The sequence below is a fragment of the Calidris pugnax genome, unplaced genomic scaffold (genome assembly GCF_001431845.1).
Source record: "Calidris pugnax isolate Ruff unplaced genomic scaffold, ASM143184v1 scaffold219, whole genome shotgun sequence".
Taxonomy (NCBI): domain Eukaryota; kingdom Metazoa; phylum Chordata; class Aves; order Charadriiformes; family Scolopacidae; genus Calidris; species Calidris pugnax.
Genome location: NW_015094507.1, coordinates 12,888,445 through 12,912,534, shown reverse-complemented (window position 1 = coordinate 12,912,534; position 24,090 = coordinate 12,888,445). Strand labels below are relative to the sequence as shown.

Below are 24,090 nucleotides of genomic sequence, written 5' to 3'. Positions count from 1 at the left end.
AGGTCTTCTACAGGTGCTTTAAAAAGCAAGATTGTTTGCATCGTAATTGAAGGCACCTACAAAGCACCACTGTAAACATTTTCCACGCCAAGAAACAGGAGTTTCTTTAGGGCTTGTGAGCCCTTTGCAATCTGGAGCCATATGCCATTTCAGTGCTGCTTCAAGTCCTTACTTGTTAGACTCTCTTTAATTTTGAATTGATGCCAAGGTCAGACATCATAGCAGAAGTTTCCCATTTAAAAGCTTACCCTTTTTTTCAAAAAATACCTCTGTACGCTTTGCAATATTAGCACAGCTTTACACTAATATATCACAAAACCTATTTTCTCAGTTTCATTCTATTTTCTTCAGTTTTACCATGCCCTCTTCTAAGCCCCCTCACACTCGGTTCAAAGTCCATTGAAAGTTACTGGTTATGGACTGGGTCATACATTAAATGAAGAGCAGGTACAACCCTGGGGCACAACAAGGAGCCCTGCAACTTTAAAACATGAAGAAGACATTTTCTGGACTGCCCAGTGAAAACCTAATAGCACCTCAGAAAGGACAACAGACATGGCACCCTTAGAAACATATCACTGGAAATTAAAAATAAATAAATAACTAAAAGATACAGACAATACATACTTTTGACAAAGCTGGCTAAACAGCACTTTAGGGGAAAGAGGACCTTTCCCAGCTTCTCTCATGCTGTGAAGGAATAGGAACATTGCTGAAGTCAAGGGTCCTGGGCTGGAGAGGTTTACCACCAAAGGATCCTTCAAAGCAAAGGTAAATTGCACATCAGATTTCAAAGCTAACAACACACAAGGCTTATTTTAAGTTAGTACATTTATGACAAAGCACAATGCAACTTTCAGTCTTAGAGTGGGTTTGTTTGTTTTTTTAAAAGTTGATGTCACCTACATGAATGAAATCATAGAATTGTCTAGGTTGGGAGGGACCTTTCAGATCATCAAGTCCAATCATCAACCTAACACTGCCACACCACCACTAAACCATGTCCCTCAACCCCGCATCTGCCCATCTTTTAAATACCTCCAGGGATGGTGCCTCAACCACTTCCCTGGGCAGCCCATTCCAATGCTTAATAACCCTTTTGGTGCAGAATTTTTTCCTAATATTCTTCCTAAACCTCCCCTGGTGCAACTTGAGGCCATTTCCTCTTGTCCTATTGCCGGTGACTTGGGAGAAGAGACTGATCCCCACCTCGCTACACCCTCCTTTCAAGTAGTTGTAGAGAGCAATAAGGTCTCCCCTCAGCCTCCTTTTCTCCAGGCTGAATAACCCCAGCTCCCTCAGCCTCTCCTCATGAGACTTGTTCTCCAGACCCCTCACCAGCTTCAGTGCCCTTCTCTGGACCCGCTCCAGCACCTCAATGTCTTCCTTGCAGTGAGGGGCCCAAAACTGGACACAGTATTTGAGGTGGGGCCTCACCAGTGCCCAGGACAGGGGGACAGTCACTTTATGAAGCAGGAAGCTGGGAGTATCTCCATTACTATGAGTTAGACTAATGCCACTCTCTAATCCTGCGCTGACATACAAAGACCAGAAAACACAAGTCTTTGTTCCAAATATCTTATTTACATTGTAAGCAATGTCATTAAATAATAATAACAAAAAAATCTCTTTCAGCCTTATGGCTGTGCAAGTTTCACATCAAGCATAAGCCAATGTACCACTGGCTTTCTAAGCCTCCAGGCACAAACAGGCTCCAGACCTCCACTGTTGCTCAGGAGAACTTAGTGAAACGTGTTGCTGCTCAGAACTGCCACTGGAGGTAATACAGACAGCAACGCAGAGAATTTCATGCTGTTCTTGCCTGGAGAAGCTACAGGCATCACTGACAGCCACATACAGAAATCTTCATCATTTCAGAGGTATCTGAAACAGAATCTCACCCCTCAACCTTCCCTGCCACCAGAAGGCTCCCAATGAACAGCAGAAAAAGAAAAAATGAAAAAAAAAAAAAAGAAATCCACTGTTAAGTGCTTTTTTCAGCTACTAGACAGGAAGGGGTATCATCTTTATTGCTAACAACATATTATGGAAACCCAAGTCTCTCCAAGACATGACCAAGAACAGCAACATATTCTTTTGATAATAACAACAGGAGTTTCCATATGCCTGCAACGAGCTTCAGCACAAAAAATTTGGTCCTCACTCTCAGTTTAATCCTCTGGCCCACAAAGCATGTAATAAATTTTAAAAGCTTATCAATGAAGGGCTGCAACAGACTGGAATAAAATATTTCATGAACACTTTCTAGAGCCATATATACTATTTTCTGTATCATACATTCATACTGAATAAATTAAATGGGAAACAAAAATAAGTCAGCCATTCTTTCTTAAGGTCAGACATTATTTGCTACTTCAGTGTCACAAAATGTGAAAGGAAGCGATTATTCCTCCTTCTCCAGGGCTGAATAATTAGTTTTGTAAAAGGAGTGAGTTCACAGAAATCATAAACCAGCTAAACAATTACAAGACGAAAGAGGAGAGTAAGAGCATCTCTCTAACGGAGATGCGATTTCTCATCCTCCAGCTTCTTCCCCCATTTCCCCAAATTTGTATTCCTCACTGCATACTTACCAATTGGGAGTCTGAAGTGTGACAGATTTTTAACTTTGTTCCTTTCTCCTTCATCTCATACATCAATTCATTTAGTATGTGAGTCTGTGCCAAGTTCTTAAAGGAAGGAAAAAAAAACAAACCCAAGAAACACAAGCTGATCTTTCAACTGTACATTTTTCTTTAGTTCTAAATTCTAGATTAAGGGGTAGCTTTGTTTCTTTATTTTTGGTTAACTTTGACTGCGGATCAGTTACATTTCTACAATGCCCTAAGTACGAACAGAGAACAATTTGCAGTAGTTCTACTCCTTACAAATTTAGTATTTGTTTGCTGAGTTTTGTAATCACCAACATAAACCCAAGGTAAAGAGCACCAGCTCAGAACACCTGTGTAGCAGTTTTCTCTCATTTGTTCATTCCTGTCTGCAGACAAAGAGATGTTCCTGCTCAACTGACAAGCAATAGGATGGTCCAATACAAAACCTGCTAAGGCTGTTGGTTTTTTGAGGATGTTGGATTACTTCTACACTCGACATCAATAAAAGTGTAGTTCATTCCTCTAACTCTAGTCAGAAAAAACCCTCATAATCAAAAAAAGTACTTTTATAACTGCATCCGTTGTAGGGGGTTAAAACCATCACAAGGCACCGTGCAGACATTTATATTACGCACAAAGTACCACTTTTCACACCCACCGCTATGGTAAATACTGTGCATTACTCATGACTGCCTAATGCTGAACTACAAATAAAACCATATGCTAGAGCACAACCCACACACATATGCAGTGTGTAAAACACTTGACATTTTCATTTGTCTCATTACTGTGAAAAATGCTACTGATCCAGGAATTCTTTTTGTTACAGCAAGAAATCTTGCTTGGAGAGCAAGGAGTAAAAAAGAATTTGAAAAGGACCTTCAGAAAGCAGAATGAAGATTGGTAACAGTCAGAACCTTTTCTGAAGCCCACAGTTTACACAGATGAAGTATTTCTGAAATCTATTACAAGAAAGTTGTATGATCTTCCCATCTTACCTGCATGACAGCATTAAAAAAGCACGTATTTCCTAAATTATTTATTCCTTTAACTGGAACTGATGCACCATTAGCAGAACTTTTTCCTTTCAGTATTTCACTTGTTTCACTGTTTTCTTCACGGAGTCGTATGATTTTTGATGAACCTATAAGTAAACTATAGATTAACATAATTGCTTTATATTAAGTTTAATCAATACAGTCCTTCCATGGATTATGTTTATCATTTTTAACATCTGTGGAAAGATGGTACTCTTAAACTGCTTTATGTAATCTTTAAAAAAAAGAGTTGTCAGCAGTTAAACTTCTGGGAAAAAAAAATCACCCCCAACAACTACATATATCCCACAAAACCCTCCACAATAATCACACTGTCCCGTAAGACTGTAATTTCTTCAATTACCCAAGCAATAAAGTAAAATGGCCTGTGTTAATTTATTGACAACAGGCAGTTAAGGTGTACATTCATTAGACACAGTAGAAACATCACAAAAAGGCTGCTTTTTGGTGCATTTGAAGAGAGGTAACCAAAAGTTACCACCTGAATGCTGCAAGTCTCTATCAGTTACCGTGCTTTGTTTGAATTGCCTTGTGCAACTCAACCAATGGCCAAATCAGAGTTGTTATCAGTTTCCCCAAAAGCTACATTTGCTCCTGCACCCACCTCCCTTTGTCACAGCCTGAGGAATTGCTAATACAACCCAAATCCATACAATGCCTCTGCTTTAATTTTAAACAGCAAAAATTTGATAAAACTGCAATGGAATATGCTACCAGTATTATATACACTTATTTCCTTCTTTCCCTTATTATTTAAATAGATGAGGGGCAGCAAAGTTAGACTGTCATTAACTTGTAGCCTAGAGGTAATGGAAAGACTTGAGATAACAATATTTAGCCTCAAATTCTACTAGCAACTTTCATATTGTCATGGTTGCAGGACTAAATATGAACATTACTGACATCTGCAGTGTCTTAAATATTGATTAACAATGCATGTCAATGTAAACGAGTTATGGACTTAATAGATGCCAAGAACTGTGATGCTGCAATCTCTGTCTTGACATATGAATTCATGTATTTGTTCTAATGAGTTTCACATTGAAGTCTCATTAAAGTGTTCTTGAGAAATAGCTAACAGACCTATTTACGTTAATGAAATGCTCATGCCAAAAGGTTTTTTTATGTACACTCTTAGGTAGCTTCTTGCTTAGAAGATGAAAAAATATAATTAAATAAAAAATAAGTCATTAAAATATCTATTTTATCTGGCAACAAGCTTCTGATGTTGTCTGTCTGCACCCTTAATGCCATCAAGGCATAATTATTTTTCTAAATTGTATCCAAGTTTGTCAAAACACAGAAAACACAGTTAGAGGTGCTTTGCTGTTTAACATTTTAAAATGTTCTTGGTAATACTGCTTACACAGCTTTCCACTCGTGTGGAAAATTAAGACAGTACAAGGGCAAAGACACCAAGTTCTCCTTGAAAAAGCAGACAAAGTGTTTTTGAATGCAAGGAATGACAAACGGCTGGGGAGCTGCGCACACCCTGAAACAGCCCCTGTTTCATGGGCCACAGGCAGCAACTCCTTTTAATTGACATGTTTACAGGGGACACGCTACGGTGTCCGAGACTCCTCCACCCACCCAGAGCTCTAAAAGAATCGTAGCAGGAGAATGGGAGCTCCAAGTGTCTGCAATCCAAAGGCACTGCTCACTCTAAGAAATTTAATAATATAAGTGGAGACTTCTTCCCTTCAGAAAAGTGAGGGAGAAATGCTGGGGAGAAGAGATGGTTAAAAAAAAAAAAAAAAAAAAAAGAAAAAAAAAGCCAAAATTGTGTAAATAATTTGTGTATTAGTATACCACAGTTGTTGCATTTATCCATCGGCATTCAAAAACATCTGGGACAGCATCTTAAAGTAAACAATGTTCACAAGGCCATCTGGACAAAACTGCAGGCAAAAATTAAAGCATAAGCATATGGAAAAGCAGATTTTTCTCTTCCCTTTAGCAGTACAGGATGACAAATGTCAAACCTAGATCTGTCCACGCTTCACTGTGCTACGCTTTGCAGCACCACCTGGCTCTCCTTGCACAGCCACCAAATATGGACAGCACTGCCACAGCGGACCATATCTGCAGGGCAAACTCGATAAAAGCATTTCACTTCATGGTTAAATGGCAGCTTCACACAAGTAGCAAGGTTCCATTTGCTGAACCTTACATATAAATTATTTAAGGGGGAAAAACAAAGCCGACGCATCCGGCTTTGCGATAAGAGCTGGATGAATACGCAATTATAAAACACAATAAATGAGAACCAGACATCCGATTGCCACAAAGCTGGATAATTGGTACAGGGATAAGGAGAAGTAGTAGTAAACTAAGAAAAGGCCTCTATGTTGTTACTCAAGTCTAGGAAACTCATTCAGAAGGTTTTAATTACTGCCTCTTGATTTTTAATAGATTTTACAAAGACAATCCACGTGACGTTTCACTAGTTTTTTGTATCTGTGAAAAAGTCTCGACAGAAAAGTGTTGCTTTGCCATTACAAACATTATCTGCTGCCTCGTTTATTCCATGCAGATTATTTTCAAGGACATACACAGAGCTAGAGGAGGGACAGCAGTTTTTAATTTAACTCTGCTCAGTGTCCCCAGCTCAGTGATAAATGACAGACAGGCCTGAAGCTGAATGTTTAGTTGACATGTGAAGAGTTGGTCAGTCTTAATAGAAGATGCTGGTAATGACTGTGATAGCTAATACTTCTACAGATTGGGGCTGGAGGGTTCTTCTGCAAGATTAACCCAAGGCTACAAGCATGTTATTAATCAAAAGGGTAATATGTAATTTTTTAAAGTGAATTTGCACTGAACTGTTCCACATATTCTTGCCGACAGAGTCTTGCAATTCTGTAATGTTTTAACAGGGGAGCTTTTAGATATGAAAAGTGACTTCTATGCCAGTATAGACACACCAAGGACCCCAGCAGAAGGATTCCATCGAAAGGGCTGTCATCTCCTGCTGCCCACAAAGGGCCTTCAGCTTCTGGCCAAAAAGCGTTCTGACAAAAGAAGCACTCCAAGCCACCCTGCTGCCTGCAGTAATACCTTTGACAAAAGACCTCGTTGATGTTAACAAGAGCAAGGCAGGTGAAAAGCACAAAAGTAATTAAATTCAAAGATTAATTTCTGCCTGTAGTTCACTACTACATCTTTTAGAGAACTGACATAGTGCCCCTCAACCTCTCTGCCCTTCTCAGGCACTGCGGGCATCAGCCCCAGGCAGGTCTGTCCCTCCACATTGGGGACAGGGCATCCAACTGGGACTGTTTTGTGGCTCACGCATTCAGACTACACCTCTCTGTCAGACTCCTCCTGCAGCTTTGTTGCAGAGGTGGCCTTCCTAATCCAGTCACACACGGAAGACTCTCACCCGAGTTGTTCCTTGATCACCACAATCTCCTTTTCCCTTAACAAAGCGTATCTGGCTGCAGAGATGCCTGAGGAGAGCACTCTGCCAAGACCCACTCCATCCAACTCATCACACCCTATTGACCTCTTCTTCCCTGGCACCAGGTCAGTGCCTGCCTCTGGTCCCACCACGACGTCCACCACCAGCGCTCACTCCTTTGGCTCTCAGACAGCTGCACTTGTGCTTAGGTGCTGCCTTTGGGCTCAGCAAACCTTCCTGACATCTCCCTGTTCTCCCCCATGCAACCCTCCTTCCCACCATAAAATCAGAATGATTTAGGCTGGAAGGGGCCTTAAAGATCACCTAGTTCCAACCCTCCTACCATGGGCAGGGACACCTCCCACTAGACCAGGTTCCTCAAAGACCCAGAGGAAAGATGACAGCAATCAGAGACTGCTCCGCTGCTACAGCTCTTGCTCCAATGAGCTCTTGTCTTGCCGCTCTTTCTTCAGCCTTTTTTTTGCCTTTTTTTTCTTTTTTTGTTTTTTTTTACCTACTTCTGCTCACCTGTGGTCTGGTCTTGTAAGCTCTCTGGGGTCAGGGGACATCATTTTGTCCCACAGCTGCCCAGCACCAGCCTCATGGCTACGTGTCTGAGATCCCTAAGCCCGACATTAGCGCAGGCAATGACTCAGTCCGTGAATCAGAGCCAGTCACCAGCCCAGGTGTACAAACACACACGGCGCTGACACATCCACTTGCAAAAGATGTTCAGAAAACTTACGGCAGGATCTCCATCAATCTGTTTTTGCCAGTATTTCAAACATTTGCAGGGCTTACGGACTTCTGTACCGCCCTTGCTGAAACTGAGCTGTGCCTGGGGGTGCAGATGGTATGCAAGCAAAAAGATAAATGACATCCAATTTTTCTTTCAGCCGGGGGAGTAAGCATTTTTGCTCATCTTTTCAATGCAACTATTTATTTTTTTTTTTTAATTAAAAATGATGGTTCCAGGAATACACACTTTTATTCCAAGGTCAAGCCTTTTCTATTGAATACAACTCTGGTACTTCAGTTGAAGGTCTTCACAGTAAAAGCAAGGTTAATAGACTGCCTTTCTTTTACCAAGTTCTCATCATGCTGTATTATGAAATGCTACTAAATTGTCTGGCACTCTTTTTTTATTTAAAAAATTTAGATTTTTTTTCTGACACTGTATAACAATGAGAATCTAACCCTTAGAAAAACAGCATGGTTCTCTTCTGAAATGGTCACTAGCTTTAGGTTTTAAAAGCCCAGTTTCTCTTGCAGTGTTACAGTCCTACCGAATTAAAGATTACAACTGCAATTTTATTTCTCTGATTCTGCCAGAATGTTATAAACTAAAAAACCCACATCTGCACAGTATGAAAGAGCAAGTTATTCAAGCACCCTCTATGCTCAGATTACTTGTGCTACACCTCACAAGTAAATAAGTGTGTGGATGGGACAGGGAAGAATCCGTGGATAAAAATGACAGAATGTCTAAACATTTTTTTGGCAATGATTCAGTTTTAATTTCTTTGCAAATTGTATAATTAACAGTAGCCCCTAACAAGTAAGTAAACTTGAAAAAAAAATTTATGACTGACAAGAGAAATGCCATTTTGCTATGGTATATTTCAGATCTGGAGAATCAGCATGTTCTGCTTTATTTTGCTAGTTAGTTTTCTTTTTAAATAGACCGATGGACTTACAAGACTTTAAGGGTCAAATTACACATAGTAAAAATCAATTATGAAAGAACGCAATTTTTTTTTACAGTGTGATCCTTTGTCAACTGCTAATATACACAGACGAATGCAAATCCGAAAAGATATTCATCATACTAGTTGTTTATCCATACAAGTCAACACTTATTACTTGTACTGATAAATTACATATATTTTTTTAATCTTTCTTTTATATCTGTTACATCCCTAAAACAAAAATCTAGTTTCTAACTTTCACTTACTGGCAAATCCGGGCAGTTGAACTTACTAGCAAAATCTCATTCCTCTGCTTGATCTTCCCAACAATAAATTTAACGAGAAAATTTGAGAATAAATATTCTTCCTTCCCACTCTATTGCCACGCAAAAACATTTAATTAACTGCTCTCAAAAAAAAAAAGAGTATGCAATCTCATGTCTCCACCGACGTCTAATTTGGCTTTTGTCAAGGAAAATACGCGTAATATTCACTTTTAAGACTGCAAAACAATTTATTTTCTCCACCAAATGAGCAGACATGCAGAGCGCAATGTCTCAGCATGGTTTCTGTGTACTACATGTGCATTATGCCCATGTGAAGCTCACAAGTGTGCCACACGGACAATACTGCACCTGCCTTTCTGTGAAAATCATCATGGCCCGCTAACCTTTTCCACAAAACAAATTTCTGGGTGGTACACCCTAGAAAGCAATCTTGCTTTATTCTTCCATCTTGTGCCCAACATGACCTCTTAACCAAACAGACTCCACTAAAGAAAAAAAAAGGGAAAAAAAAAAAAAAAAAAAAAGAGGAAGTGAAGTCTCTCTCATATTAAGAATCTGCTCTCATAAACACTTTCCATCCTTGTGCTCTGACCTGCATCTCCTGTTCTTGGACAGAAAGGGGACCTCATTGTAGAAAAAACCCCAAAAAAAAAAAAAAAAGGAAAAAAAAAAAAAAAAAAAAAGCAAGCAGGCATTGCTGGGTACAACAAACCATAGGATCAGATGCGAAAATCACACAGCTGCAAGCATTCTTTTGGGAACCCAGCACTGGGATTTATCTCAATCGCTTAATGTAATTACAAAAGTCAGTCATGTAGTAGTAATGTAATTTGCACATTTTTACAGCTGAAGTGAAGCTGAATCTTTATGAGAGGCCGAGTGAAAAGCAGGGATCCTGCTGCCACACTATTCCACCACATTAGTACCAAATGACAAGCATTTTGCTTTTGTTTATTTTCCAAGATGCATTAATTAGGAAATCTATATAACCCTCCCTTACATGTTTAAGCTGATTATTTTATCTTTAAATGACTCCTGCAGTTTTGAGAACAAAAAAAAACACCACCCTAGCAGCCTTCATCTGTTACTTATAGTCACATTCATACTGCATTTATGCAGAAATTTCTACAGAATGCTATTTGAATTTTAATAATGCACCATGCAAACCAGTTGTTGCAACAGAAAGAAATCCAGACATAAGATGAATTGTTATTACAGTGCCACATTCTGATATGAAAATTGAAGTGTCTTCACTTTGGCTACTTGTTAGGAAGAAACAGAAAAGCAATGGGGAAAAAAAGCACGAGATTGATTTTTAAGTGGGAAATACAAATTGCTAACTGCCAGTTTTACACTACTTGTTTCTCACACAAGTTATTTTTCATTCATTTAAAATTAAAGCAGTTCATTTTTACAATGGCTGAACATGAAAAAACAAATAAAAAAAAAATATAAGCCAACTAACAATTTAAAGGATGACAGCTATACTGAAAATATCACTGTAACAAAATAAAATGCTACACTTAAAAAACCAAAAGATAAGTTGTCAATAGTAAATTTCCACTGTTATATTTTGTGTCCTTTGTATTCTGCACAACAGTATGAATTACATTTTGATTTCAAATTTTATTTCTAAAAAATCTTTATAGGCAGTCTAATTTAAAGAAAATTAAAAAAATCTTACTTAAGCTCCATTTGTGTAGGGGAAGTACCAAGTGTTTCAGCCCAAGTATTTGACATACAATAGAAAAGGCACTGCTGTGACATTTATCAAAGTGAAAGAAGAATGCCCACCCTGCCTGGGAATTCCCTCTCCCACATACCACTTATTTATCAATACACAGCTGTTTCCCAGCCTCTTCCAGAGAGAAGCCTGGTCCGATGCAACAAAGCACACCAGGAAAACAGCTTTCTCCTCATTCTCCTGCCACTTAAGAAATCCCAACAAATCATCTTTGGGCCAACATTCCCAAAGCTCTCAAGAAGAGGGTCCAAACTTCTCAGCACGGACACGCTCTCTGCCTCACGGGGAGGGTCGCTGATTTCCAGCTTTGAGAACATCACTGGAAGCACAGACACACGCTGGCTTTTTGTGTGAAAAAGGGCTCGCACCTGAGCCTTAGACCCTTCCTGGCACAGAGCACGAGACACAAGTGTCCTGTGGGAGCAACCTCCACGCACCAAGACCTCTTGCGGTTGAGGTGGCCACCCTGCAAGGCTTGTGCAGGACCTCCTTAGCCTTGGAGGAGACGTGACTATTTGTCTGCTTGAAACCAGCCACATGAATTTGAAGGATGAGGTGTAACCATGCAGACCAGTAACACATGCTCTGAGACACTGGGAAAGCAGACTCCAGAGTCCACCACCAATTTCAAACCCTCCCACCACCTTGCTGGAGGAGGCTCACACTGGCCACAACGCACCCTCGCCTGATGTCACCAGCGGTACCCAACTCTGCCTTTCACAGCACTGTCCTTTTGCGTCAAGTTATAAAAGAGTTTCCAGTTATACCAGGCAAATACTTAAATGGAATACATGCGTGTCAAAACAGAGTATCAAAAAGAAACACAAATCCACATACAGCAGAAACATATTCTGCCCTGTACTGCTATAAACCCCTGATTGCTGCTTAAGGCATTTCACAGAAACCTTCTAAGCAACACACTCTGAAAACATTAGATGCTTTGAAGATTCATAAATTAAGAATCTAAACTATAAAGGACACAGAGTCGTATCACTCTGAAAGCCTTAACCAGCAGTACAAAAACAAAATGAAATTGTTTCCATTAAATTAACTGAAACAAACAGTAGAGCATTTTCATCTGCAAGCAAGCTGCAACACCTGTTTATTACACGTAGAGTTGAAACTGGTTGTGAACAAAAGTGAAATCACATTGTATTTTCACTGCTCTGAGTGAAAAGATGCCAAAACTAGCAATTTATCAATTTATTACAATTGAATAATTTAACATGTAATTTGTGATTAGATCAAAATACAAAATACTTATTTCTGGGTGGCCCTTCATTTTTTTACATCTCAAAAAGTATGTTACATATCTTAAAACCAGTAGGATTTACGCACATGCAGCTAGAGGAATACCTAGTCTAATCCAGCAAGGCAGTTCTTTTCCATTCTTACTTCTAAACAGATTTATTATCTCTGCTAAAAACCACAGCCAACTGCTTTAAAAGTTTACTTAAGCTGGTTTTTTGGTGAGGAAAATCTGGAATCCAATGCGCTAAGTCACAAGCCAGAAATGCTGCCAAGTGTGTTGCAGTAGGGATGAATAATGTCAGAATTATCACAAGTAGACAGCTGAGGGCCACATGTACAAAGTTCTGTCTACTTTTACATGTATTGACAAGATCCAGTAGGCTCCTAGTGTAAGAAAATAATTTAATACTATTTTCTATTAATAGAAATAAGCATTCTATCAATTAAAACCCAATAACATCAATGAACAGAAAGCATTACATCCAACAATAGAGTACTAGAAAATCCACTTAAACAAATTTAATTAACTGTGGAAAACAAATTTAAATCAGAAAAAAATTAAGAAGTGACAGGTCCACACCAGGAAAATTAAATTAATTTATGCTTCTATATAGTTGTTGTGCATTCATTTATATGGCATCTTACTTAAGGTAATAGCTTCTCTAGAATGAACTTTCTTTATTAAAGACAAAATTTGGGAAAACTGTCCTACAGTGCCCAAAGTATTTTTAAAATGTAATCATACTGTAGAAAAAAAAAGAAATTATATTTTGACAGGCATTAACTGCCCAAGTAATAGTGTAATTACAAACTGTATTATACTGGCATTATATGCAATTTTTCAATTGTATGTTTAACATGAATCAAAATCTGAAATGCTCATTTTTAAAGACAGTACATTACAGAAGTCTCCAGATAAAACTATTTGTGTAAACTTACTTGGTTCAGCCCTGGAACCATGCTTCTGAAGAAAGTCAACTATCTGAGCCAAAACCTTTTTGTTGCAATGTGTTGACAGCTCTTCATCACATTCATAACACCTAAACAAAAGCAGAAACAAACCGGAATTCAGGATATCTGGATACACCTCCCAGGGCCAACAACCTTACACAAATTACTTAAACTCTTGGTTACAATTTTTCACACTAAAAAGATAAATAAAATTGAATTCTCTCATCCCACATATGCTGTTCTATAGATCAGCCCTAATTCACTGTGATACTTACAGATTTAAATAATCACAGTTTATAGTCCTGGAAATAATCGTATAAAAACAAGCAGGAAGGACAAACTCCTCTAACCAGCCAACTCTCTACAGACCACAATGGACTTCGACTTCTATCTTAGTATTGATTTGTGACCTCACTGAGAATGCTAAGTACAAACTAATTTTCTCTCCGGAAAGCCTGCCTTTCCTCTATATAAAGTATTCATTTTATCTGTCAGAATCGTTATTTATCATGAGAAGACACATGAGTAGTGCTTATATACAAGCACACACAAACACCTGCACACTCATTCTTACCATATGATCCACGTGCTGAGGTTGATAACAATGCAATGAGGTTCTGTGTGTGCTGTTTGGAAGTGTTTCAGAGAATGCTGGCCTTCTGAGTTCTTACTACATCCCTGAAAATAGAAACATCAACAGTAAGAGGTAAAAATTAAAGTAGGAAAGACCACATTATTAGTAAATGAACTGCAAAAACCTTACTTTTCAAAATCCAACAGTAAGCTATAGGACCCTAAATACTCATTTAGCATTCTCAAGGATTAAGACAGTATAACACTCTTAAAATCCAGTATTATAAACATATCACTTAACCTTTCTTTTTTTTTTAAATGAATAACACTTTCTTTTTACTAATAAAGGAAAAAAATGACTACACAGAACAAAAATCTCACCTCTTCTGCTTGGAAAAAATCAGTTAAAAGTATAGAAAATTACCAGATTTGTTTTAACTTCATAGAAATAATTCCTAGCTGTTGAGTAAGTATCAATAGACAGCAAATTATGCCATTCACAAAAGTAAGAATTATCTTCCAAAAATGCGAATTAAATGACTATGTAGCATATTTGGTCCACAGAATATCAAGGAAAGGACAGGACAGGTAAACCTCACTGCTTAAGAATGCCAAACGCATTCCAGAAAGCAAAAGGCACATAAATTGGTTTTGTACCAAAAAAAGCTACTCAGAACTCACTATTTATGTAAAGCAACTTTGAAAGAAAGCATTTGCAGTTTTTCAAGTATCTACAGAGTGGGACTTAAGAGATTCAGGACTGGTCTCTGAATGAGGCGTGAGTTTTGGAGGCTACATAAACATGAAAAAAAGCACATTGATTTAACTCCTTTTAAAAGTCTTCCTTAACTACAAGATTTCAGAGACAAGGTATACGAGTCCTCCTCAGATCTGGTTAACCATCTTCTGAAGCCTGCTAATAGCATGTTTCTTTGCAAAATTAAATCTGTTCAGCTCCTACCTGTATTACCTGGCTTCTGTCCTTACTACAGCAACACCTGCTGAAACTCTAAGAAACCTGTGAAATGCTTTGTTCAGGCAGCTATTAGCTGAACCAAGCATGACACAGCCTGTAAAGTGAATTTTTCTGTATCAGGTTTTACTTTACTCACAGGACAGAAACTTGCACAAGCCCTTAGGGTCAGGACCTGCCATTTTAAACTCCAAGGCCACGATTTGACATTATAACTGATCCAGTCTAATGGCTAGCTGCCACAAAAAGCAGCATTCTCACTCCAGCACAGTCCTCTCTCCCTGGTTTCAACCAAATCTAGCAATTGAGTGCCCACAATGTAAGTTGATTCAGCAATATACATAACCATTTTTCCATTCATTCGTATTTGCAGGATCTTCTGCCAGATGAGCCAACTGAACGGATGCATTTTGCAACCACACGGTTCCTGGCGCCAATTCTCCATAAGTGGCAAGAGCAGGCAGATGAAGAACAGAGGAAATGCTGGGCACTTACTACTTGTGATGCCAAACCGCACTGTAACACATAAAACTAACACAGAACACTGCCAAAACCCAGACAACACTGTAAGACCACATCCCACTCCACTGAAGAAGCTGGAGCATGGACTCTCACAGCTAAGCATTTCTAGCACGAAGGTAGTGAGATGTCAAACAGACCAGGATCCACATCAGTCGTATCCTTTAGAAAATCAGGGCCAATTTCCCTCTGTAAATTTACAGTATATGCTTACCTGAGAGCCACATTTGAGACACAGCCAGATGTCTGAAGGTGCCACGGGCTCACCATCACTCATCCGCCTCTCCTTCAGACATTCTGCACATATGGACCAGACGCTCTGAGCTACCGCCCTCTTCACATGATGCACATCCACCGCCTGGCTCACGTGCTGGCAGGTTAAGCCTAGGGAAAAGGACACATACTCACTTCCATCCATTAAAAATAATAGCTGGGAAAGGGAACACGTGTACACAAAAAGAGCAGAGTCTTCAACGACCTCAACATTAAGAAAAAAAATAGCAAAGAACTACAATAGGAAAAATCAGCCAGCTGCTGATTATATACTGAATTTTATGAAGGATCTATTTTGTGAAGGATCTCTTTCTATAATGAGAATAATTTCCAAGCCAATAAACATCACCTTTTAAAAAAAGATAAACTGCTTTGTACAAAAGTACAAGGATTACTTTCGTAGAAAATTCATTTCCCTGTTTTTTGGTTTGGTTTTTTGTCAACAGTAAAATACTACATAAATCTGTTTTTGAATATAACAACACAGACAGTTACCTCCTTTTCAATCCATAAAGAAACGTTTTCAAATACCCATTCATCCCTACAACTGCCCGTTCCAAACACGAATACCAATCACTTTTCTTCTGTCATATTTTTTTCACACAAATTCCACTATAATACCACATAACGATCTAGGTGTGAAGGAACCTCTGAAGGCCATCTTGTCCAAACCCTCATCCAAAGCATGGCCAAATACAAATTTAGATCTGGTTGCTGATGGCTTTGTTCAGCTGAGCGTTGAATATCTTCAAGGACAGAGCTTACACCAACTCACTAGAAAATTAGTTTTCTGTCTGACCACCTCAAGGTGAATATAAAATAACTTTCCTCATACCTAGCCAAATTTGCCTTTCCCTAACTTTTGTCATTGCCTTTAATCCTTTCATTGTGAACCTCCTAGAAGAGTCTGGCTCTGCACTCTCTATAACTACCTATCAGGCAGCCAAAGAAATAAACTGCACTTTCACTCTTCTGGCTGAACAAATCCATTCCCTTCAGCCCTTCTTCACGCGCCGTGTTCTCTATCTCCATAACAACCTGGAGGGGGTGATCCACTACTGGCCTCAGTTCAACAAGTCAATGTCCTTCTTGTAACAGGGAGCCCACAACTAGACAAAGTACTCCAGGTGAAGTCTCACAAGCGCTGCAAAGACGGAAAGAATCACATACCTTACCCTGTGCTTTAGTGAATAGAGTCCAGCGCACGGCAGGCACAAGCCACACCACTTGCTTGTATTCACCATGTGCACTAGGACCCCCAGGACCTTTCCTGCAAAAGCTGCTTTCAAGCCATTGATTCCCACTCTGTAAGTGCGTGCAGTTATTTTGGCCCAGGTGACAAAGTCTCCACTTGCCTTTGTTGAACTCCATGCAGTTTCTGCCAGCCCATTTCTCCAGCCAGCCTAGGTGACTCTGAATGGCAGACCTACCCTCTGGCTTATCAACTCCTCTCCCCAATTTGCTGTCATGAATACGACAGAGAGTAGCCTCACAATGACATCACCTTGCTCTCTTAGCACCTTCAGATGCATCCCATCTGATCCCACAGACTTGTGCACGTCCAGTTTGCTTAACAGCTCTCCATTTTCTTATACTTTGAACAATGTTTAAATCTCAGAGTCTGCCACTAGGCTCCGGGACCAGGGAGGACCGAGTGCGGAGCTTCCACGTGAAAACAGAAGCAAAGGAAGGACTGAGGTCCTCAGCTTTTTCCCATGACCCATGTCCTTAGGTCCCCTGCCCCCTCAAGCAGCACGTTTGCACTTGCCCTAGCCTTCCTTTTACTGCCACAGTATCCATACAAGCCTTTCTTACCCTTTACAGTTCTCACCAGATTCAATTCTAACTAAGGCTGACTTGCCTAATCCCGTCCTTGCACACCCAGGGTCCATGCAAGGGCAGCCCAAACCTGCTCCCACCCCCTCTGCCCTTCCTTTTTGGCCTCAGAAGCTCCCTGTTCAGCCAAGCAGCCTCCTGCCACGCGCGCTTGACCTTCTGTGCATTGGAAAGGACCGTCCTCCTGCTCTAAAGAAGTTGTCACTGAAGATCAACCAACTCTTCAGCCCTTTGGGCAGTCACGAAGTGTAACAACCAATCATGTCATAAACACTTGACTGGGGATATTTCTGTTACAAATTGAAACACAGAAAGTATTTCATGGTACCGCTCATTTGTGGTTTTCATCAGTCAACATGGAAGTTATTAGCCCTCAACCTCAGGGCTAAACATCACTTAGAATATTTACCTGAAATATCATCTGAGGAGTCCTCATCCTGCGGCCTGTTAGGCCTTTTGCTTCTCTTTGCTTTCTCGGGGTTGGCTCTTGATGGATCTTTCACCCGCATCTGTTATTTACTGGGAAAGAGAAACAGGGGTTGCTGTATTGTCCAAATGCTTCAGCAAACATCTCGAGTTTTGACTCTAAAAGCATGAGATCAAATCACACATTCAAACCTCACGAACATAGTTTTAGGCTTTGACTAATATCAGCTATTGTGTAACAAGGAGTACTAATGAGTCACAAACTTTTAGGAAAGCTGCAAGATCAGTTAATTACGTTACATGACATTATGAATTGTATTCGTAGCTACAGGGGACACACACTTCCAGACACCAGTGTTAAATATTTGAGATACCAAGATTTTCTTTATTTTTGTTATTGTAAACTACTACAGAGCTCCATCCATACCTTATCAGAAAACCTTCATTAAAATAAAAGCTTCTCTTCTTTAACATATCTCCCTTAAGAAAGGGATATCCTTGCACGTTCCCTAAAAGCTTTTGAGCAACTTCAAACACTTTAATAAAATACAAAAGTCTTCCAAATCTCACGAAAGTGTCCTCTCCTATGAGTGAGGACATACTGGAGTGCAAGCCGACCCCTCTATTAAACATCAGAGAAGCCATATGGATGAAGTCTCTCACGGGAAATTTGGGTCATTAATCAAGGAGTCCCATGAGGAACTGAATTAAAGGATAAATATTTTCCACTAAACTTTTTAAATCCTCAGAGGTTTCACCACACTGGTCATTTAATCAAAATCCAAATATGAATTCACTGAAGGAGTATAACTATGCATCACACAAACAGCTTATGAGGCTTAGTATACAGGTTGTCTTTTAATGATGTGCTTCATAAAAATGAATTTATATTTTCATATACAAAGCATATGAATGTAAGATAGTCACAAATTTATACATTGCAAACCTGTGAGCCACTGTGTTTAGAAAAACAAATTACATCTTCTTGTGTACCACAGACAGGTTAACAATGTCACCTGAGCCACCGGTACCATTTTCAATCGTGCTACCTCATTCACGCACAGGAAACCTCTAAAATGCCCTATATTTGGGGACAGCAAAAGATCTTGCTACAGATCAAGTAGATAAGATTGCCAAAGTTTAAAAGGTTGCCTACCTAAGTTTTTAAATCTTCTTTGTATATCCATTTAGACCCTTGTACTACCAAATGTCTGAGAGACACAGGAATTGACCTGTATATTGAACTGAGTATTCCCTCTCCTTTCTCATGCATTGAGCCAACCAGCAGAACAGCCATCAGTACCGACACCAGAGCACCACCATCACTGGCATCTGAACAGCCCTCACTGAAGTGAAGCAATCGGTACTTCAGAGATCCTGTTCCAGGATCTGCCACACATACTGCTAGTGCTGGAGGTTTTCTACATGGATATATCGATTAGAGATTTACTTTGGACAAGCTGAATTTCTGTAGAGTATGAAAGAAATCTTTACTCTCTGCTTCCTTACATCATCGGCTTCATGTCTCCTCAACCCTTCAAGATGCACTTCATTTTTTTCAGAATGCTACATTTACATGGCGATCAGTTTATATTGTATACCATTATGTTCTTAAATTATAGATTTCAAAATTTCCTGTACTTGAATGTATAAAGTTTCAAATTATTAGACGTGCAAGTGAGCAATGCCACTGAATTTAGCTTTGCTGATATTCTAGGTTCACAATTCACATTCACACAGTAAAAAAGATCTGAATATTCCAGCTCTTGACTATTTAGATTGAACAAATGTTAGGACGCCTAATGTACATCAACAGTCAAGCATCACAGCAGGAGAAGGTGCTTCAGACCCAAAAAACTTCAACTTGGCACCTTATCACATACATCTAAGCTTCACGTGAAATGACCCATCACCACTTGTTGCACTGAGCGGAGGACTCATAGAGACACCCATCAAATAGTAAGGCCAACACAGCCTTAATCATGGGTTAGAAAACCCATGATTTTACACTAAATTATGTAAAGAGTCAATAGCAAAGACAGCAAAAATGTCCTCCCTAAAGGAACATAGTTGTGTTTAGGTTACTCAACATTGACGTAAGGGATTTACGAGTTCATTTCAGCTTTGGACAGATTACGTAAGACTGTCCAAACCACAGACTTCACCCAAATGAAAGTCATGTTCATATCAGTACATTTTGAGAGCTCAGATAACTTCATGAAAGAACAATTATGGGCCTGACCAGCTGAACTACAGGCAAGTCTTTACTACCTGTGAAATCTAGCAGCTCCTAGGCCAGGTGACAGGATCCAGATCGGGGCACACACAGCCCACACCACTCAACCCACTCTCTAGGGTCCTTCAGGACATGTGGAAAACGCAAACCATCAGCTGGTACCTGCAATGACTGAAAATGTGGCATTTCTAGCCCAACCTAATCAACACGGCATTAGAAATGCACGCTGGGCATAAGAAGCTGGTGTTCACACTACAGGTTTGGGAACCCACCGAGCCACCCGGAGACTTTTCAGTCTTCTTTCAGTAAGAGCAGGCAGAACAAAAGATAACACGGACCATTAGGTTAATCAGTTTTCATGAACACGCATACAGACAGGCATCCATCAGACAATGTTTACTGACCTGTGAGCTCTCGGAAAAGCCACAGCGTATCAAGGACCTACCCAGCCAGGGTTTGTGCCTGATTTTGAAAAGCATTTAAGTGGTATGAAAGGCTAAGGGCAATGAGCTTCTCAGCAAGCACCTACGATGCAAGCAGCACAATCAACTTTATCTGCCCTTTTTCAGTATATTTGGGGACAAAAAACATTACAAGTAAAAGATTTCATCTAACAATTAAAAACACGATCAACATTTCAAAATCAAAATGTTTATGCCAGGAATTTGATTATTATATTTAACTGAGATAAACAAGGAAGAAACCTAAGGTGCTTCAGAAATTAGTTCTCACAAATGTTTCAGTTTATGGGAACTAAAAGACTTTATTGGAATGAAAAATCTGAACAAACAGACCCAAGAGAGCATAAAATACAGCTACGAAAAAAGCAAGAGAGAAATTCTGTAGGTTTCTGTTGACCATAGGCACAAACCACTCAGGACAAGCAGGTGGAGGATAAATAAATAATTTACACAAAACGAACTCAACACAATGAAGATTAAAAACCGTTGCAATATTCCCGTGTTTTGCCTCTTTCCAACCCATTCTCCCATTTTTTGAATATGTTCAGTGAGTAATTTGTGGCTATTTGTCATCAGTTTGTCATCAACTGTGGAGTCTCCTACAGGAGACAGACTCTCCCTCTGAATGCATAAGCAGAAAGAAGCCTCTATGCATCCTCACTTGTAAGTTTCTTTTTGTGATGGAAGAATAAATATGGTAAGTTTCTCACTTCACATGCACAAAATCAAGTCACAGTGTAAATGATGTTTGACTAATGAACCTGAGAAATTAAAAACAACCCTGATTTTTGTGATAACAGTAGCTGAGTTCAGAGGGTATGTTAACTCCAACCTGATCTCTGTTTGGTCCACAGTAAAAACCTTAAGCAAAGATTATGTAGTTTCATGGGGAAACAACTAAAAATAGAAAGAGCTAAATCTCTTCCTTATAAACAATCATTTCATACAAAACTAAGAAGTAGTCCTTGCCAAATGTGCTCAGATTGTTTTAGCTCAGCATTCAAGAGTTTGAAGCATAATCATCATCACTTGCTATTCTCGGTTTACTTTTTACTTCTTGAAAGACTCCTAATGGGAGTCTGCCTACAAAAAGCTGATTAAGATCAAAAGCTCCTCGCTACAACTGCTCATTTCCACCTTTCTAGAAAGATCAAACCACTTCAAAAGCAGCAGAATGATCTGCCTACCTAATTTTAAAACCTTTAAATTTGACAAAGTGCCAAAAATCAACATGCTAAATTTGTTACATTAAATCCAAGGCTATTTTAAACATAAGATATGCCTGAAAGAGTCTATAAGTAACAGCATTAACATTTCTATATTTAGAAACGCACCCTCTTCATAAAGTTTATATTTAGAAAGTAAAAATAGCTGGATGTAGTTCTAAAATAAATAACTGTTGTTTTTTAAAGTTTTGTATTTTAGTGGAACTCAGCAGAGCTAGAACCAATGAAAGATAAAAGGGTAGTATGAACTAGAATTCACTTTTTTTTGGAGAAAAAACCAACCAACCAAAAAAAAAGCCCCAAACCAAAACCAAACAGGTTGTTCCTCTTCATACCATCTTTATGCAAGAGAGGTGGAGAAGCAAACTACATCTTCACTGTCTAGACTTCTGAAAACTTATTCCCGTCTCATCATCTCACACTCCTTATTTAGAGGTTGAGTCCCTCCTCCTACAATGTCTACAGCTCACTTGCTAAATTTTGAAATGTGCCACCTTAGTGAATTTTCCCATGCTGTAGCTTCACTATGAAACCCAGCATTGGACTCTTTGAAGATTCAGCTGGACAGAGCGCTGGGCCATCTTGTCTGGACCACACTTTTCCTGGGAAAGGTTGGACCAGATGATCCTTCAGGTCGCTTCCAACCTGGTATTCTCTGATATGATTCTGTGAAGCCCAAACCAGATCATCAGTATGTTAGAGAAATAACCTGCTGTGTTGACTACTACCATACCGCTACTTCCACCTGCCAAGATCCACATCTTCCCTTGTCTTATAATTAGGCTGCTAGATCTTTCAGGCAAGTACCACATTTTTCTTCTTACCTGTGTGATACCTATCACAACATTTTTCCTGATTCTTGATTAGGCTTCCATTACTAGAATGCAAACAACAAGATAAGACTGGTCTAAGAGCCACCAGCTCATCTAAGCATACTTACCCTATGAAATACAGCCAAGTGAGCCTACAGACAGTCTCCAGGTACTATTTTGGATACCGGTAAGACTCTCCCAGTAGGACTGGCCGTTAACTGTGAAACCAGTGCTGTTCATCATTCCATCAGTGAGCACCTGAATTCGAAGTAGCTGGGGCAAACACTTTTACCTCAATCCCTCAATTCATCTGAGGTATCCTAAATACCAACCATCTCACCATTTGTAGTCAAATTCTCCAATTAAAACCCCTGCATCACACTGAAAGGGCACAGCGCGCTGAACACAGCATTTCAAAAACTAGCACTTTCACGTAACTTAACAGACCTGCCCAGCTGCCAACAGCAGCCTACCACCAAAGCAAGGGGCTGAGGAACAGCACAGATGTGCAGATGAAGTCCAAAGGCCATGAGATGCTCCATAGCACATTTGTGAAGGGGCTTTACAAGCTTCAGCGTAACTGTGAGGGTACAAAAAGCAGAGCCTCGTGCAGGTCAGTAATGCCAGATCCTCTGCAGAACTGCTACATGTTTTGATGTAAGCTGCAATTTGATATATTTTGGACGTCTGTTCCGAGCGTTACCTGTGGCATTTTGGCTTGCTGGCTGCTAGATCAAATGTCACCCAATCAGAGCAACAACTGCATCCATCACGGTTAGCAACCGGGCAGTGTCACCCATCAGCGGGCCAGGAAGCTCAGCGCTCTGACAGCCACCGAAACCTTTGTGGCAAACAAGCCCCCACTGCCTGCTAGAGCAGTAAAAGGACCAGAACTGCTGACTGGTAGTGGCAGCAACACTTCTTCCCCTGGAAAATGTCATCTGAAATTCTGAAAGTGTCATCTCCAAGATTCCCTAGCCCAAAGGCACATCACACATCCTACACCGTCACTGGAGCTCAAAACGCCAATCCTGACATTATATTACAGTCCTAACAGGGTGACACACCGATGTACTCTTTGCGCAAGGAGTGAGACAGAGCCTTCAGACCACTAGATACAACTTCGCAAGTGACGGTAAAAATCCCATAGCATTTCTCACTTTTATTAATCCTTTTTAACCAGCCTCCCAAGCTAAACATGGTCTATCAACGTTCACCATGCTTTCATTCTGCACAATCCCCCTCAGAGTTGCTACTGAAACCCACCTGCCGCAGAAAGATTACTTCTAAGGATGAACATAAACCAGATGTGTCCAGAAACAAGAAGGAAAAAACTCTGTAACTGAGCTTATGACTAAAGGAAATTAAAGGACTGAGTGGGCAAAAGGAGTAGTATTTTGATGACATATTTTTGCTAGGATCTTATAAAGGTTTTGCTATGGAAAATTTCAGGGATATCTGCCAACATCCAAACTCATAAAGCAAATTGCAACTTTTGCTTATGTCCTCTATCCCACCTTAAATGTATTTAAAAAAAAACATGAACACACCAAGAGGGAAAAACATCTGGGTGGATGCATCCATGACCTAACATGGTTTTTCCTACAAATTCACAGTTTAAAAAGCAAAACACAGAAGTATGACAAAAAGAGCCATGGCTTATAACTCAGGATGCTGGCCCGCAAGTGAAAACTTTGTATGTGAAGAGGCACTCAGACGACAGAGCTGACAGACTATGCACTCACATGATATGAACACTGATGC

The 24,090-nt window shown here is 39.8% G+C and overlaps 1 protein-coding gene across 2 annotated transcripts in view; it reads right to left on the bottom strand.

Moving 5' to 3' along the window:
• The window catches only part of USP45 (ubiquitin specific peptidase 45), a 49,670-nt gene extending 25,580 nt beyond the window's left edge, over positions 1-24,090 (bottom strand). For both annotated transcript variants that reach the window (XM_014964630.1, XM_014964631.1), the window contains exons 1-8: positions 24,072-24,090; positions 17,575-17,684; positions 15,271-15,440; positions 13,566-13,669; positions 12,980-13,080; positions 3,611-3,756; positions 2,595-2,690; positions 628-758 (exon numbers count right to left, since the gene is read on the bottom strand). In XM_014964630.1, the coding sequence (XP_014820116.1) occupies positions 628-758; positions 2,595-2,690; positions 3,611-3,756; positions 12,980-13,080; positions 13,566-13,669; positions 15,271-15,440; positions 17,575-17,674 (848 nt within the window). In that variant the 5' untranslated portion in view covers positions 17,675-17,684; positions 24,072-24,090. The remainder of the gene's footprint in view (positions 1-627; positions 759-2,594; positions 2,691-3,610; positions 3,757-12,979; positions 13,081-13,565; positions 13,670-15,270; positions 15,441-17,574; positions 17,685-24,071) is intronic.